We start from the raw sequence: 18,130 nt of genomic DNA on the forward strand, positions 1-18,130 counted from the left end.
ACTTCTTCTTTTTTTCTATATATTTGAGGAACTCACGTTTTGACTCTTGTTCAATCTGAAATACCTAAAACTTATCATATGATTCGAGTATTGAGATATAGAATCGCGTATTATTTTTTTTAATACTTCTTAGTATCTTAGTTAGTATTTTTAGATGAGAAAGAAAGTCAAAAGTAGAAGAGACATCTAATAGGTCCACAGAAATGGGATCTTTCCATCGTGTGTCACTTTCAACCAGTGTGCCCCACGTTATCCTAAATCAAGTGACTGTTGTTTTGAGCTTAATGGATTTTTAAAAGGAGCCGTCTACAAATTAATAGTTTAGTATATGTAATAAATCGAGTCAGGACGTGAGTCCATACGAGTCTCACCAGATTTTTGTTCGCTCTCCGGTGGCGGAGTTAGAATGTCTAGTCAGTGTTGCAATATACTAAGATAGTAGCCCATGTCATGAACCGTTCGAGTGAATTTAGCGTATGTTATCAAACTTAATTGGGCAAAGTAATTCGGGGCCAATTGTTTCTTTCTGAATAAGAAAAAAAAATGTGCATCAATGCTTTTGTTTTGCAAGAAAAAGAAGTTAAATGCAAGCATCATGTATTTCATCCCAATCACAATAACATCACTTGTGAGAGAACATGAACATTAGGTCCGAAATCGATCTACTAGCAAAACGATCAGGATCGCACTCCACAAGAAACGTAGGATTTAAATTTCAATTCGTACTCAACTCGATAACTTTGGGTTGGACCATAAGAAAGTAATTTCTTGAGAATCCTCTAACGCTGCTAGCGTGGATTAGACGAAAAGACAGAGATAGACCGATCTGCAAACAACTGGTTGAGGATACCAGCAAACACCAAGAAAAGTGGGCAAATGGGGAGAGAGAGAGAGAGAGAGAGAGAGAACGCCAACTTGCTGGACAGCAATGGACAATACGGATGTAGGCATTTCACAACTCTTTTCGTAGGTTAACATACATGAGAATCAGTCCATGGCAGGATGTGGACAGCTCACGAGACTCGTCCAATTTTTCCACCAGAAGTGGAGAGCCTCCATCCTTGACCTGTTCGTCCATCTTCTTCTCGACCTCGTACATCACGAGCCAGGCGACCCTACCATCGCGCATCCTCTCCATCAACACGACATGCGCCGTACCCTGCTGACCGCCGTCGCGAAACTTCTCAAAAGAACTTCAACATGCCCTGTTCGGACAAAACTCTCTGGGATCAAAAATGATGGTCGCCCGTCAATCATGCATTGCTGTTGCTCCTTGCAGAGATCTATCAACATCACATGTCGTGACGAGTGCGTCCCCCACGGAATTGATGAATCGATCGTGGATCCTTCGGCAAGAGAGAGAGAGAGAGAGAGAGAGAGAGAGAGAGACGTGCAGGGTCGCACAAGCATATGCACGTGCGTAGAATTACAAGATGAAAAGGTCGAATTACAAGATGAACATAATTGACATTTACAAGAATTTCCGTCATCATCCCAAACTCTTCATCCCCTTGAAAAGAAGGGTATACTTCACAAAGTAATATCAGCTACATGTTAGACCAAAAAAAAATATCAGCTACATGAACCCCTTACAAAGACCCTCTCTCTCTCTCTCTCTCTCTCTCTCTCTCAAGAGAAGAAAAGGAACATTTGAGGGGAAACTAGTCTTTCAACCGAAATATGATCTGCTAGTGAAAAGGAAATCAGCAATGAAAGCAAACTACCTCTCAGATAACCAGAATTCAAACCACTTGAAATGACAACAGTCAGAGAAGTATCCTGGATGCTAAGGGCGACATTTACAGAACTTACAGCATAAACGAAACAAAATTCATTTAAGAAACTGTCATATAAAATGTGTATAGCAATATTTACCTCATTTTGACATCTTCAGAAGACTACACTACTATTTTACAACAAAAAAATCAGCACCACCAACATTATGTTGTTACAGAGAGAAATCGGCAGGCCCTTTCCCTTCAATACAATGTAGTGAGCCTTTTTATGCAGGGTGATGAAGATATACCATGTCTTGATTTGTTCAACCTCATTATTGCCCTCCGCATAGTGAAAGGGACTCCCCCCAGTCCATAAGTGGATCCCTGCCGAATATTAATCATTCAGAATGCGTCAAAAGTCAAAGCCACTCATTAACTTTTGCAAAGATTAAGTACAGTAGAAGCATGAGAGCAAGAGCAGTATTAAACCAAACCAGACCAGCCTGGTTCAAACTGATGAACTGGGAAATGGTCCTATGTCCAGTCCGGTTGAACCAATGCACCTGTTTTAATCTAAAGTGCAGTCAACTCAGTCAAACCTGGTTGATACTATTAGGAAGGCAAAAAGGTAAACATCCACCAAGATGTTCATTTTCATCCGTTCAAAATTATGTCAAAACTGTCCTCAAATTAGAAAACCTTAAGACCTCACAGGGATGAAGCGATCCAATTAACTTTTGAGTCGCATACCTTCTCCAAGGAAATCGAAGATACCGTGCATGTCACATTGAACAAAGCACTAAGCAAGGTTATTGAAATCAGGATCAATACTTAGGACCAATGGCAGATAGAATTGAGGATTTCCTGCTCCCGGTAGCTCGTAGAGAAAAAAAAATGTAGTTAGATATATTTTTTGAAAAATAGTATGCCTGGGTATACACTCAATGACTTTGAACCATGGTTGCTGAATATCTGGATACTCAGTATACTGTAGTTGCTATATATGTTTGATGCGACCAAAAGAAAGAAGTACATAAAATCAGAACTAGGATCTACAACAAAATAAAAATTTGACTCCTATCATCAAAGAACTTGCTCTGGCAATTCAACAGCTGAAAGGCTTGTGAAAGAGCAAAAACTCACATGGGACTCCAGAAGGCGACGAATAGAAGCAGCATCGTTCTTCATTCTTTCCAGCTATAAGGAGCACGCTCGACTATTAAATAGTCTCCCCGGATATCCTTTGCAACTCGAATCTCATCATCAAGGTAAACATTCTCGAACCTATGTAAACAACAGGAATAAGTACAGCACAAATAAGTAACTGGCTATGAAAATAATCACAAAAAACTGGAGCTTTTCTGTTTGTATTACTGTAACAATGAAAATCAGAGATTTGCGTCATTAACGCTGTACAGATGAATTTATGTTACATTCAGCTATTGCAGACTCGAAAAAGTAAGAGTACACAATATTACCTAATCAGCACGTATGATACTTACACATATACCCCGACAATAAGAAATATTCTTAAAACATAAAAATCTACATGCATAACAACAAAGGTACACCAATACAAGGACAAAAAGAGAGAGAGGGATGCAGTGAGAGGCACAAAACTCTGAGATACATAGTTCTCTTCGGAGTCCAGCCACAAATGTTAAGTGACTCTAAATCCTCTTCTGATCTTATAGTGATATCTTGTCATGGCCATCCTGAGCTTGGGCCTAAGTTCTTTTCTCACATATATTCCGGGCCGGCCCAACAGTCAATTGATGAAAATCATATTCATGGTAACTATTATGTTCTTCTAGGAACAAAGCCCATCAATTATGCTCAACTTGACAGTACAGACTTGGAAAATTGTACTCCTGCAGACTCTGAAAGTATCATGCATAAATATTAAACAAAGTATTGCACACAAAAAACATGAACTATTCCGTATTGACAAAGAGTGAAACTGCAACAGCCTACAGTTCATAAGTGGAAAACACTAATTATTAGGAGTTATGTCTCAGAAACGATATTTCTGAGGTGAGTCTATACAGATCAGATTACATTAAGCACCAGATAAATCTCTTGGACTACCATTTCCACTATCATGTTGCCTTCCAAAGATCCACATGCTTCAATTCATACTAGGAACCTCTTCTCATGTATAAATCTGGGCTGAAAGAGGAATGCATCCTCCTACATAACTTCTCTTTTCAAACTTTTGAACTTAATGATTTCAAACATATTCTCTTCTGGAGTTATATTTCATGACCCCTAATCTTGGAAAATTGTAATTCGATGCCATTTCTTAAAATACCCAATCAAGCTTGTGCATCATTGGTATTTTCCCATTGATAGTTCTTTCTCTTTCTTTCCTGTTTGTCTTCTTAATTATCTAGATTGTCCCAAGAAGAAATGTCAATGACGTTATTTAGTTATCTGACCTAGAATCACAAAAAAATTCTTGCTATAAAAAAACTTTTTAGTTTTAACACCCAAAAGAAAAAGAACTTTCACGAATCCCTGGTTGTGCATATAGCAATATTTAGGAAGTTAACTGTTGTAAGAGTTAGCATCTATCTACTTCCCGGGTAAAAAAGGGTAAAATGGCTAGGAAAAATGAGAACGAGGCTAAACGAGTTATTGGATTTGTTGCATTCTAAAGAAAAATCGTGTGATGTTCCAGGTACAAGATATGCTTATTCAGCTATTCTTTCTGTTGTAATATCCTATTATATGCCATCACAGACTTAAAAAGTTGTACGACATACAATTGGCAAATGTAATAAAGACAAGACTTGTCAAGAATGCATGTACCGAACAAATACATTTTTCTTCCAGACAACATTGAACTATCTAAGAAGAGCTGTTGATTCAATTGCCATTTCCAGAAAAATCACATAAACACTCACCAACCCTGGCCGAATGGAGGAAGCGGAACCTCCCAGCTCCTTCCTCGCAGCACAGCACTCGTAAATCTGAAATGAGGATACAAACCAATCATGAGTGCCAAACTGTGAATAGTATGGGTTCTGTACCGTCACACTTGCATTGCATCTTCTTGTCCCTGATGATTAAATGTTAACTCAAATTGCCTCAGTTAAATGCAAATCAGATGAGGACAAAGTCATCTTCCGGGAGCATAGAAGCTATAAGCCAACATAATGACATATCTAACATCTAGGGGAGGAAAGATGGACATAAATCCAAATTGCAATTGTTTTCTAGTTTATCACTCAACACAGTAATATCCTATGCAACTACTGTAGCATGAAAGTTTGGTCGATTTCAGAATGTGCAAAACTATTCACCATGTTTAGCAGATCGATCAAATGAACATAAGCCATTGAAAGTAAAAGAAAATCAACCCATAAAGTCCAAGGTTTATAGTTATTCCATGTATTTATTCTCCAACTGAATACTGATTCATTAACAACAATTGCATAACTCACAGCCCTTCTAGTAAAGGATGCATAAGATAATAGTGATTCTTCCAAAAGCGGCAGAAACAAAAATAATAGTGATTCTTCCAAGAGATAATTTCAAAAGCCAGCTTTGGCTCCTTAAAAAATGAAGATGGGAGATTGTAGTGTTTCCTTTAAGTAGCCAAGAATAGCAAACTACAAACCAATGCCCCAAGAAAGAACTTCATGAAACTCAATCATCACAAAAACCTGGGAATAAGAAAATATTCAGATCTGTCTTTGAAGGCCAGTGGAACCCATTTTTTTGCATCCACATAAACAAACTCATTACTGGATCAACCACAGCCAAACACAAGCATTGCTTTCTTCTTTATATTCTAATACAATTCAAACCACATAATGCCGTAAAATACCGGGAAATAAGTTTCTACAAGGAGCTCAAGAGCACTGCTCTTTATTCATCTTAATCTACCATATCAGTGCAACAGAGATGCTACATTTCGCGGAGGCTGATCATTATACAACCCGGACAAAGCCTCCAAAGTCCAAGCTGGAGATACCCTAGATAGATGCCATCATTCCAAAGCATTTGCGTGGTTTGGGACTTCAAACTGGTATAACATATGTTAATTTCCTATCACAGTTAGAGGAGCTCCTACACATGTACACCCAAAAGGAAGGGGACACACAAGTAATTCTGTGGATGAGATAGCAATGCTCGCGACTACGTTGTATCAATCAAAAGACAATTTCCTTCAGAAAGAATGAAATGCGGATGAGAATCTAATGTCGCTAGAAATCCAGCTGACTCAGTCCTTTTCATGTAATAGCAAATGAGGATTTATTCACACGGCAAGACGAACCAATGCTTCCGCAAAATCATAGCCCTAAATACTCGGACTTTCGTTTCTTATGCGCGCACCAATTACTCAAGGCTTCCTCATGATCAAGGGCTTTTTCGCCAAATTGATCCACCACCACAGCTCTCGCTGACGAAACAACAGACACTGCTCAAGAGGCAGAGAGAGAGAGAGCGAGGGAGCAAACCCGAAATTGAATTGTACCTAAAATTCACCCTCTGCGAAGAAGCGATCTCGATGTCGGAGCGGACGAAGAAGACCCCATCGGGAGGGAACGTGATAACGTTGCTGAGGGCCTTCTCCTCCACGTCGATCACCTGGAGCACGTCCCCCGCCGCGGTGCCGAACCACCGGGCGTTCTCGATGATGTACAGCTGCTCCTTCTCGGTGGTCCAGAGGAGCCGCCACGTGGCGGAGAGGGAGGCGCCGGTGGTGACGTCGCCGCGGCCGAGGGCGGCGACGGCGACGATTGCCTCGACGATGGAGGAGAGGGCGGCGGGGTCCCTCTGGGTCCGGAGGCCGCGTTCCTGGCCGGCGATGAGGGAGAGGAGGCGCTGCTTGGCGGAGTCGGGCTGGGTGGTGGCGAGCGGCGTTGACGAGCGGGTGAGTTTGGGAGCGAGGGAGGGAGCGCGAGCGGTGAGAGGACAGAGAAAGCACGCCGTCGCCGTCGCCGTCGCCGTCGCCGTCGCCATGGCCTTTGAGGTCGTTTCTCTCGGTTCCCCTCCCCGGTGATCAGAATTTTTTCTGTTGGATTTGCGCGCGCAGATGAGGCACGTGTGGTTCACATGAAAAGCGGGCAAATATTTTTTTAGCGAATGCTATACATCGACCCGACCCTCACCCGACCCGACCCGACCCGTTTAGACTATAGAGCATTAGACATGAAATACGATAAGGATTATGGAGAGATCGACACATTTTTTTATCGCCACCTAAATTATTTTTGACATGTAAAATGAAAATTGTGATTTTTTCAATTGATATTGAATGGACACGAATTACAAACACGATCACGACAGACCTACCGAAACTGTCAGATACTTTTTTCTTAAAAATACTTGATTCCAGAATGCATTCTTGATTCCAGAATGAGTTTTTGGCAAGAAAAAGAGAAGCTACTTTTTGTAGCTTCTCTCTTCCGGAATGCATTCTCCCTCTTTTCTCACAAAATTTTTTTTTTCAGAAAATGCACAGAAATTGAAAAATTCTAGAAAAATTCATAAAAATTTCTAGAAAATAAAAAAAATTAGATTTCAGGAAAATATGAAATTTTGTGAATTTTTTTAAAAAAAATCAAAAAATCAAAATTTTCAAAACTTCACAGAATTGCTTAGAATACTCGTGGCCACCCACTTTGAGTGAAATTTAAATTTTTTGAGGTGTCCAAAAAAAATCAAAAAATCAAAAATTTCAAAACTTCACAGAATGACTTAGAATACTCGTGCACTAACCCACTTTGAGTGAAATTTAAATTTTTGAGATACCCAAAAAAATCAAAAAATCAAAAATTTCAAAACTTCACAAAATGGCTTAAAATACCTGTGATCACCCACTTTGAGTGAAATTTAAATTTTTTGAGGTGCCCAAAAAATTTAAAAATTAAAAAATTAAAAAATTTAATTTTTTTGAGGTCCCTCTGCGTCCGGAGGCCGCGTACCTGGCCGGCGATGAGGGAGAGGAGGCGCTGCTTGGCGGGGTCGGGCTGAGTGGCGGCGAGCGGCGTTGACGAGCGGGTGAACTTGGGAGCAAGGGAGGGAGCGCGTGCAGTGGGAGGACAGAGAAAGCACGCCGTCGCCGTCGCCATGGCCTTTGGGGTCGTTTCTCTCGGTTCCCTCCCCTGTGATCAGAATTTTTTCTGTTGGATTTGCGCGCGCAGATGAGGCACGTGTGGTTCACATGAGAAGCGGGTAAATATTTTTCTAGCGAATGCTATACATCGACCCAACCCGACCCGACCCGTTTAGACTATAGTGCATTAGACATGAAATACGATAGGGATTATGGAGAGATCGACACATTTTTTTATCGCCACCTAAATTATTTTTGACATGTAAAATGAAAATTGCGATTTTTTTCAATTGATATTGAATGGACACGAATTACAAACATGATCACGACAGACCTACCCGAACTGTCGGATACTTCATAACCCAAAACCTTCTAGGATATTAGGCTATACTTTATAACCCAAAACAATATTATACACGACCCGTTTAGACCATAGAACACTACATGAAATACCACACGGACTATAGAGAGAATGAACACATTTCGATCGCCACTAAAATTATTTGACACGTAAAATTGAAAATTACATGTTTTCAATTGATATGAATTGGTACGAATTACAAACACTTTCACGACAGACCGACCCGAATTGTCGGATACTTTATAGCCCAAAACCATCTAGGATAGAACAAGATCTGTCTATCATTGGGAAAATTTTAGTGTCAGCTGAAGCTTTTGATTGCTGTGTATCATAACATTCTACAAAGTTTCTGATCTACATATGATTCCCGCAAAAAAAATGTAGTTGTTGCAGAAGAAAGGACATGATTCTTCTCATCCAGGCCCGACAGATATAGACCTGGAGGTTTTTATCAAGAAAAGGGACCCCCCTTTTCGAACATTAAAATACACGAAGCATGTACGGAATCAAAAAAAATTGTCGCCGACACCATCGCATAGCTTGGACGTTGAAACGGTTGCAATGAGAGATCGGAAATCAGACGGAAATTCCATAGTCGGTGATTTTGGAAACCTCCTTGGTCAAAGCATTCCTTTCTCGCTTCGCCTCGGAAGCTAGGTTAGAAACCTGCCATCGAAACAATAGAAGACGCATTAGCAAGGACAGGAAACAAAACTAGTCGATGACAATCGCTGTGCATCTTGCAATTGTGACTCAGTTAAAGATTCAGCACCACAGTTTGTCTAGAACAGAGTGAATATCTTAGGGAACATAACATAACTAACAAAATCTTGAAGTTCAGAAAACTATCATTAGCCCTTCTCCACAAGCCAATAGAAAATGGAAGGTAAAGGAGAAAAGCCGGAAACGTAGCCTCTACAGAGAGCAATGATAGAGATCTCTATTCAAACTAAACCTCTATATTTACATCCCACTACTACAGTCGGCACCACATATCTTTCAAGAACACTAAACACTCGGCACCATGTTATTGTGATTCGATTTTAGATCCACTAAATAAATTCCCTAGAAAAAGGACTTCACATACAGAGAAAGCCTTCAACATACTATAAGATAAGAGATACTTCTAGTGATGACAGTAAATGATCTATTCCAAGATATGGAACTGAAAGACCAGGCAGGCAGCTGTTTTGATAAGAATTAAGAAAAGCGTAGATTTTTCCCATTCACATTCCATGATAATGAATCTCTTGAAGAAATTCAAAAACATTCTGATTCGCCAGGCCTGGTTAGGTGGTAATCAATCTCACAGACTAAACAAAACAAAAGGCAGGAAGCACTTCACCATTGAGTACGATTTTTTAGAGAGAGAGAGAGAGAGACCCAGGGTGGAGGTTAAAATGCTATTGGAACCACAAAATGCCTGTAGGAAATAACAACCCAAATAAATGAATTTTTAGGAAACGCGAATGACTTCGCCCTTATTCACCATTATAGATTTACCTTCTCCACATCTCAAAATTACATTAACATGTGAGCTCTGGTGGCTCAAAGATCAATGCAAATGCATTCTGCAACAGTGTTATCACTGATCAATCAAGGTTAATGATTACACTGTACTGACCTTGATCAGTTAACGTTAGCATAAAAATTGCCAGTGATTAACCACATGCATAATCCTATAATGTTAACATAGTACAGCCATACTGATCATTGACCTCACTTGCTTAACTAGCACTAAGAGTACCTGCAGGTGCTTTTCCAAAAGGTTTACTACCAAGGATGGCATCTACAAAGTACTATATTTTTTTTCCACTATTAAGAAAACTCACCTGTGATCTGAAACGAGAAGCTTCTCTTCGGGGAAGCTCTTGAATAACATCCTTCAAACCTGACAGATTTAAGGACAGAAATTGTAAGTTCATCCAACCAAACCCAGCTCCATCTCAAGGAGAGAATCAAGCGGACACAAAACCAAATGGTACAACTATACCTCCTGCTTGTCTTTCAATCTTATAAGCTGAGTGGATTACACTTTGAATCTGCTTGCCTGCTTGTCTGCCATGAGAATTAAGAACCCAACCTTTTTAAGGAATTTTTTGGCCCTATGCAGGTAGAAGTAGATAATGCACTTCTGTCACAAGCAACCTACCTGAGCTTTGTCCTTCCTCGAAGCATTTCTTCTTCTGCTAATTGAGCTCTCCTCTGCAAAAAAATTGCAACATATTAAGTTCCCGGAAAGACAAAGGAAATTCTAATGAAAAATGCAACTCCAAAATCGTTGTGTGTACATCGATAAAGATAAGATGGTAGTCGATGCTCATAGGTGAAATAGTGGCTCTAGATTTCGGGATCCAAATCTTTCAGAGGACTTGAGGACCAGTAAAAGATTTCAATTCTGTATTTCTTGAAAATTTTGCATCACTCGAATATCAGGAGTTTAATGATGATAAGCTGATCTTGCAAAGGGTATACAACAACAAATAACTTGCTAAATCTACACATATTCAGCTTCCTTGGTAGCAGATTTGTAGAGAGAGCTCCTTGAAAAGCTCTTCATGTATGGGGATTGCATTTTGGGATCATATTGTAACACAACTGATATTTGACATAAAAGGAAGATCCTACTACAGTATATCTAACTGGTATGAAACAACAGTTGAGTCTCATCTTGTCCTACGCTGTGAAATTGCCAATCAGCTCAATAAAAAACTAATGTGGTCTGTATCAAAACATAATTTATTCAAAACATATTCAAAGTTGTGTTTGACATTAGATTCATATGTCAGTTGCTGAAAAAAGCTTTCCCTTGCTAGGCAGATACTGAGACCGAATGCTGATACACTATGCTGTATCAGTAGTGGGAGGCCATTTCTGGGTTCTAGAAAGCTATCCGAGGTAAAGATACTTTAATTGACAAGTGTTAAGATATTATATCTTATACACATGGTTCTCCTACAGCTTAAGCTTTTGGAGAAGAGGGTTTCCTTCTTTATACATCTAAGGTTTCCACAAATTCTATTACTTGCACATACCGGGTCTGGACACTTAACGCCTCAATCATAGTACCAGCATTTGCATGAGGGAAGTGTTAAAATATTAAATATGTTCCGCGTCGTTCTATAATAGCTTAAGCTTTGGAAGAAGACAATTGCGCACTCAACTTCGTTAAAAAATAGTAAAAAAGATAATTCATACTGAATTTTCCAGACTTGTGGATGTAGAGAAATAGAAGAGTCTTTTGTAGGAAAAGAATGCCTTGTCATCCTCGAAAAAGAATTTTAAAGGTCTCCATCCAATTTGACTGCCGCTCCTACTTGTATTTGTCATAGGTACTGGTTTTAAGTTCTGTTAGCTTTTTATTGTTTATGCTATTGGATCTTTTGTACACATCCAGGGAATTAAGGTCTTCATTTCCTAGACTTCTAATATTAGTCAAAGAGACAGTGCACCATCCACATTTTCCTGGATGGTAAAGGTATTCTGTTGTAGCTCTTCTGATTTCTTGCAGCTAGCAGATTGTGTATGTGTATGTAATTTACTGCTATAACATGAATGTCCACCTTTCTAGAGAAAATAAATACCCCGCATAAAACTTTACTCAATATTCATGATTTACTTTCTTGGCCCAAAATAAATGCCACTGAATAATACAAACTTACTTCCAGTTTCTCACTCTCAGCTTTCAGGAGGTCAATTGATTTTCGAAGTTCCTTGACTTTGGCATCAGCTCGGGATAACATCGACTGCAACCACATATAAAAAAGATAAAAATTAAATCTCACATTGCGCATGACTGATGAGGATAATGTGATCCAGCTTCCTCAAATACTAGAGTGCGAACACCAAGTGTTATGAAACAATGCCATGAGATGGAAACTTGAACATCTACTCTGATAATAAAAGAATGCTAAAGTTGTGGCAGAATTTAGATAATTTCATTTTCTTAGAGCTGTAACATAACATCATTTAACATGAATCGACTTTTCATTCTTGTCCACAGTCTAAGAGAAAAAGGCGACCATCTTTATTTAAAACTCAGTCAAATCATAAGGTGGCAGAAGTGAAAGCCAACATAATGTAGGAAAAAAAACCACTAACAAGGGGCTCTGATACCGATTTGGCATTTGTTGGAGTAGTAAAAGATAGCAAAACGAACAAAAAAAAGGGCTAGAATCGAGCTCAACTGAATTTGGAATAGAGAAAAGATATTCTTGTGTTTATAAATCCAGTGATGTTTATTGAATTAAGAAAAAACCTAATGATAATGAGACTTAAAAGACCTATTTATACTAGGGTCATGGTCATGGACATAAGACGATCTCAACTCTTGGATCTAAACTAACAACTTCCAATGTCAACCATCCAACCTAATAAAACATTCACATGACCATCGTATGACCATCACATGACTACTTATAATCCTAAGATAACGACAAAAGACTAAATTAAGAAGAAAAACACTTCAAACTACTAAAAAAGGATTGTGATCCTGCATCATTCTCCTCGGATCGGGAGTAATCAAGCTCGGATGTGGAGACTTTAACTTCTTCTAGAGAAATCGCTAGATCACTCAAATGGAAAATATGGTTGGAAAACTAAGGATGATTGGAACGAATTTGCCTAATATCTATTCTGACACTTCAAAACTCGAGGCCAAGTTTTCTTCAATCGTAGAAGAATGATGCTGACTAGGAAGGAGGATATGGATACAAAGTTGAATTGGTAGGATAATTCAGGTATCAAAGTTACATGGGATATTGGAGAAGAGATAGAGAAGATTGATTCAGAGACATATACTGAGGAAGTTAAGTCTCCGCATTCGAGCTTGATTCTTTCCAACTTGAGGAGAATGATGTAGAAGCATAATTCTATTTTAGTAGTTTTAAGTGCTTTTCTTCTTTATTTAGTCTTTTCTCATATTATTGTAGTACGGTTACAAGTGGACATTCGTATAAATGTTTAATTAGGTTGGATGGCTGAGGTTAGAAAATGTTATTTTAGGTTTATCTTACGTCTGTAACCCTAGTTTTAATAGGTTTTCTAAGACTCTTTGTCATTAGCTCTTTCTTCATTCAATAAACATCATTGGCTTTCATAAACCCTAAAATATCTAAGTGTTCCAGCTTCAATTCAACTCAATTCTAGCCCTGTTTTTGTTCTATTTGCTATCGTTTCATTCTCCAACTTCGCCACAACAGCAATAACACTCACCTCTTCAGTCATTAAAAGGCGCAACGTACTGTAATACAAGAATCGCCTTGGCCCTGCAACGGATATATTGATTATTAGTCAAGCTCCATAAAATTGATAAAGGAAGCTAATCAATTAGGCCAACAAAGGGACTCCTTAATCCCACTGCCAAGAAGTATCAATAACATAACTCTTATGCAAGTAAAACATGCCATTTGGTAACTTAACCAAGTTAAAGCATCAAATTTTTTACCACAACTATAAATGAGATGAATTAACTAGCCAACCGGGATGCAAAAAACCATACTTTTCAGTACAATGAAGCCCGAGCCAGTGACTACTCCAGCTGTCAACATGGGATGCGAAGCAGCTATTTCAATGCCCTCTGCACTTCAAGAGAATACGACTTTCACAAATTAAAACTAAAACAAAAGCATGTCCCCACAAAATAAATATTGACAATCCAATGATATGAAAAGAGCAAACCTTTAATTTTTCCGAAGAAAATATCTTCATAAGCATCATATTTGGACTTGACTTCTTGAAGAGTATCCTGCATTCAGAATGTTATTTGACGACATAATCAATGAACTATTTGAAACAAAACAACAGGTAAAAGCTCGCTGGCTTTGGACCGTGGACAAGCTCAGCCAAGGATAGCTTGCAGTATTCTTCCGAAGCAAAATCTTAGCAGGACAATACCATCATATAGTTGACTTAAACCCAGCATCCCTACAATTATGGGTCCACTAGAATTGAGTTGAATCAAGTGGATACAGTTTAATACTTGAGCTCAACTTGACTGGAAAGATAACAACACTGTCTATATCAATTTCTTTTATATAAATGCAATGTGGATATGTAAAATACAATTGCTCAATAACTTCTCAAGCTTGGACAAAGACTGAATCGAGTTCGAGTCAATACGCTTAAATCGCTTACACCCCTACGAACATTTTCTCGCGCCAACGTTTCAATACCAGAGCAGATTAGAACGGACACGAAAGGGAAATCCCTACAAAGAAAACTTCACAAAACGAAGGATATTCTTCTCCAATTCCCACGACATTTTCGCATCGAAACTCAATCACCCAATTCAACTGTTCTACGAATCAACGATCAAAAATTCAATCGCGCATTTCAAATCCACGTTCGCGAGGGGCCCTAAACTCGACAGCGAAAGCGGAACCAATTCCCTCCCGAATCAGGAAGAGCACGGTGGGAAAACATAATCGGCGAGAGCGAATCGAGAGAAGACCTGGATCATCGCGAGGGTCATCATCGTGTGAGCCGAGGAAGTGGAGCGGATTTGGGAGAGGCGGGACCGCGAGGCCTCGACGAACGACCCGGCGTCGTCCTCGATCGTCCTCCGCAGAAGGCGAGCTTGGTCGACGGCGTAGTCGATCCACGGGGCGGCGTCGCCGGCAGTCGATCTCGGCCGGGCGGGCTCCCGATTCGGGTTCGGGTTCGGGTCGGGCGATTCCGCTACCGTCGCCATTGTTGGAGAAGAGAACGCTCTCTCTCTCTCTCTATCAATGGCGCTTCCGCCGGTCTGGTCAGGCGCTTCTCTATCGGAGAGGGAATCGCGAACAATCGGGTCGGACTAGGATCCGACCCGGTTGCTCAGAAAAAAGAAAAATAAACTATATAATATTTCACAGAAACTATATATAGGTATATTAGGAAAAAAAAATTTAATTATAACTGCAGCGCTCACCAGAATAACGTATTAATCACCTATTGTATACAAATTATTATAATTTTCATTTTCGAGTTTAAACTTTTTTTTCTCGAAAGATTGCATTCAAATATACGTAAGTTCACGTAAAGTGAATTACGACTACATGCTGTATATACCGAGCAGAAATGTAAATTGATACGACAAAAAAAATACGAAACTTCTCAAAAATTTTAAAAGATGTTTTCTCATCAATGAAATGTAAAAAATCGAAAATTTTAGATTTTATCCATCTAATTAGATGAATTTCTTATCTGTTGCGCCCATAAAAAGTGTGTCGTTTCTTTTAAATGTCGAATAGATTAGCATAATAATATCTAGAACAACCGTTTTCTTTACCCAAAAAGTACATGGAATTGATTTAGAAGTCACGACAAAATATTTTTAGCTTATTTGAAAAAGATGCAAATCAAATATTCATTTAATATTATATTCTTTTACATCTTATCTTATATGTAATGATGATCACATTGTATTATCTCTCTCTTCATTTTTTTTCTTATAAGAATTTGAGAATTCATTAAATGTTAATACCAACAAAAAAAATCCCAAACTACGATATCAAAAAATGCGCAAAAGGATCAAAACGTGATCCCAAAATGCAAAATTCGAGATGTTGCAGTTCCATCTTTTCATCGTTCCTTTCTCTTCTTCGTTTGTAATGTTCTCCCCATTGTTTCCCACCCTAGTGAGGAGTGCCGGAGGCGGCGGGGCCCTGCGAAGGAGGAGCGACACGAGCGGCGATTGGAGGTGGTGTGAGGTCGACGGAGAGAGGGGAGGCGAGGCGAGCCGCGGAGTGCGTAGAGGAGGCGCGATGCCAAGGATTTCGAGAGTCGAGTCGAGTCAAGGTGGTGGCGGCGGCGGCGGCAACGGTGATGGTGGTGGGAATTTGGGTTAACTCGCAATACCCCCCACCAGCACCAATGAGCTTTGACATGGAGGTCGTCTGGACTCGAACTCGGACTCGGTTGGTGGTTCTATTTTTGACTTTTTTTTGGGGGCTGGTCGGGGCTTTGACTTTTGACTCGCACGTGCTTTGCCGGTCTCCACTCGAGTCGTTTGTTTTTTTTTATTTATGAAGTGTAAAAGCGAGGTCCGTTTCGACTTTCGAATTCTCAAAAATTGCCCCCTTTTTCTTTGGCCAAACGATGTCCCCTACAGCAAATCACCCACATAAACACACTACATTGTATAAGTATTTTATAAGGCGTGAATCGTGATACTCATTAAGCAACAAAAAGAAGTAAAGCTTTTATGCGAGATCGGTATATGGAAAGTCGAAACGCTGTTGTTTGATATGCACAACAAGTGTGATTCAAAAGAAGTGAATTAGTAGAATCAACTCATGCAATGGCAAAACCAAAAAGGCCACTTTTATTTGGAACTAAAGAAGCCATAATCGGTCGTCCGACATTTACAAAAACATTTCACCGGTTCACGAGGGAACTTGGCGGAACGAAATAGGGCAAATCATGTTGGGCACGCAGCCGGGCCTCGCACACCAACCCACGCGAGCTCTTCCCACTAACCATGCTTGCAAAACCATTCCGAGCTCGAACGTGACAAAAGCGTCGAGGCACGCGTACTCGACTTGACGGGCCGTCAACGCCTCGTCGTCCCACCGGCTCAACGTGATCTCCTTGGGCTTCTCGAGCTCTCTGCGGAGGAGTACTTTGACCAACTTCTTGAGTCCCATGTGACCAAACGATGGGTTCCGCAACCTCTCCATCGCCAGTGCGCGGAGATCGACCATGCGCGACACGGCGAGCCCGTAGTCGTCGCGCAGCTTCGTCGCGTCGTCCTTGATGCCGACGCCGACAAACGTGTAGCGGAGATTGGCGAGAAACGCATGGAGCGACGCCGGGACACATTCTGCGTGGAGGAATTGAAAGATCAGGCAACTATGACCGACACATAGCTGCAGGATCGCGACCGGATGGACGACACCGGGCTCAAGGTTCGGGCGCCATTCTATGTCGAGCCCGACGACGAGCCGGTTCAGCCAGAGTAGGTGGGCGCGCTCGACATCGCCGATCCAGCGGGTGATGACGTGGGGGTCGTTGGTGAAGCACGTGTGGATCTGATCGTCGTGAAAGCGGATCTTATGAAGAGAGAACATGGTGGCTTTGGAATTTGAGAGACCAAGAAGAGAAGAGGAGAGAATATGAACGGAAGAAAAGCTGTGTTTATTTCGTACTTAGAGTAGAGTTCTATATATAGAGTATAACGGGTGTGATAAAACAGGAAGTTTACTTCGTTGCAAAACAGGAAATATTTGCCCGACCGTTAACGTTAAAACAGGAAACAAATTTTTTTGTTTTTTTTGTTTGGCTAAAAGTTAAAACAGGAAACATTTGTGCTTTCATTCATCTACCAAACTGGATAATACAACTTATCCTTCCGGAGTACTCCGAACGAGGCCTCACCGCCCCGGCGCCCAGGACAAGCAGCAAAAAGTCGTTTGATGTTTCGGAGAGTTCGTAAGGAGAGAGGCCGGCGAAATGTGTCGAACGGTTGGGTCAGAAACCAACTTAAGAAGATGTGTCTAGATAATTTGCAATATGTCCCCATCTTCCATAGTTTCATTGCTGAGCTCCAATGCAAAGGAGAATCCGCTTTAACATGCATAGTTTCCACGTATCAACAACGGAAAAAAAAGTATGTTGTGGCACAGAACGCAAGTCAAGAAGCTCGACCATGCACTTTGAAATTCGGGCTTATTCGATGCATCCTCAACCAGAAAAGAAGCAGAACTGAACTAGCATCACCAACATACGGCCATATCGATTCTGGGCACTTACTTGAAAGAGAGGTTGGTAAGTTCAAGAAGTTCCAAGCACCTTAAAATATAATGTTAAATGAATAGCATTTTATGGACTAATCGTTTCAAGCGATTATTTTTAGAAAAATATTTTTCCCCAAATCGTATTACGTCCGCGGGTCGGATTGCTTCTTCCAGGACGTTGTGAATGTGGACCGGGCCCATGGACTCTCTAGCCCAAGCTCAGGCCCAAATCAACGCCCGCCGGCTCGGTCCAATCAAACCGGACAGA

At 40.4% G+C, this 18,130-nt stretch overlaps 3 protein-coding genes across 3 annotated transcripts; all 3 read right to left on the reverse strand.

Moving 5' to 3' along the window:
* Positions 1 to 1,710: 1,710 nt before the first annotated feature.
* LOC115687185 (probable plastid-lipid-associated protein 11, chloroplastic) lies at positions 1,711 to 6,780 on the reverse strand. Its single transcript, XM_030612666.2, has 4 exons — positions 6,202 to 6,780; positions 4,625 to 4,690; positions 2,862 to 3,002; positions 1,711 to 2,102 (listed from the first exon to the last, which is right to left on the reverse strand). The coding sequence occupies exons 1-3, from the start codon at positions 6,687 to 6,689 to the stop codon at positions 2,903 to 2,905; spliced, it is 654 nt and encodes a 217-aa protein (XP_030468526.2). The 5' UTR covers positions 6,690 to 6,780; the 3' UTR covers positions 1,711 to 2,102; positions 2,862 to 2,902.
* Positions 6,781 to 8,404: 1,624 nt separating this feature from the next.
* On the reverse strand, positions 8,405 to 14,896 carry LOC115687184 (RGS1-HXK1-interacting protein 1). The gene is made up of 9 exons (XM_030612665.2): positions 14,598 to 14,896; positions 13,826 to 13,892; positions 13,647 to 13,724; positions 13,361 to 13,413; positions 11,809 to 11,892; positions 10,299 to 10,351; positions 10,140 to 10,204; positions 9,979 to 10,037; positions 8,405 to 8,812 (listed from the first exon to the last, which is right to left on the reverse strand). Exons 1-9 carry the CDS (start codon positions 14,835 to 14,837, stop codon positions 8,723 to 8,725), a joined length of 789 nt encoding a protein of 262 aa, XP_030468525.2. The 5' UTR covers positions 14,838 to 14,896; the 3' UTR covers positions 8,405 to 8,722.
* Positions 14,897 to 16,452: 1,556 nt separating this feature from the next.
* On the reverse strand, positions 16,453 to 17,910 carry LOC115687192 (3'-5' exonuclease-like). The gene has a single exon (XM_030612672.2). It carries the CDS (start codon positions 17,194 to 17,196, stop codon positions 16,513 to 16,515), a length of 684 nt encoding a protein of 227 aa, XP_030468532.2. The 5' UTR covers positions 17,197 to 17,910; the 3' UTR covers positions 16,453 to 16,512.
* Between the last annotated feature and the right edge of the window lie 220 nt (positions 17,911 to 18,130).

The sequence above is a fragment of the Syzygium oleosum genome, unplaced genomic scaffold (assembly GCF_021117445.2).
Source record: "Syzygium oleosum isolate NSW1041296 unplaced genomic scaffold, Sole_v2.1 Sole_v2.15, whole genome shotgun sequence".
Lineage (NCBI taxonomy): Eukaryota > Viridiplantae > Streptophyta > Magnoliopsida > Myrtales > Myrtaceae > Syzygium > Syzygium oleosum.

Bases quoted from the DNA above. Each gene is read 5' to 3' on its own strand.
- LOC115687192 (XM_030612672.2), bottom strand. From the start codon at position 17,196: ATGTTCTCTCTTCATAAGATCCGCTTTCACGACGATCAGATCCACACG.
- LOC115687185 (XM_030612666.2), bottom strand. From the start codon at position 6,689: ATGGCGACGGCGACGGCGACGGCGACGGCGACGGCGTGCTTTCTCTGT. The intron at 4,691-6,201 runs GTACAATTCAAT...TCCTCATTTCAG, and splicing joins TCGCAGAGGGTGAATTTTAG to ATTTACGAGTGCTGTGCTGC. The intron at 3,003-4,624 runs GTGAGTGTTTAT...TTGTTTACATAG, and splicing joins CCTCCATTCGGCCAGGGTTG to GTTCGAGAATGTTTACCTTG.
- LOC115687184 (XM_030612665.2), bottom strand. From the start codon at position 14,837: ATGGCGACGGTAGCGGAATCGCCCGACCCGAACCCGAACCCGAATCGG. The intron at 13,725-13,825 runs GTTTGCTCTTTT...CTTGAAGTGCAG, and splicing joins TTTCTTCGGAAAAATTAAAG to AGGGCATTGAAATAGCTGCT. The intron at 10,205-10,298 runs GTAGGTTGCTTG...TTCTCATGGCAG, and splicing joins CGAGGAAGGACAAAGCTCAG to ACAAGCAGGCAAGCAGATTC.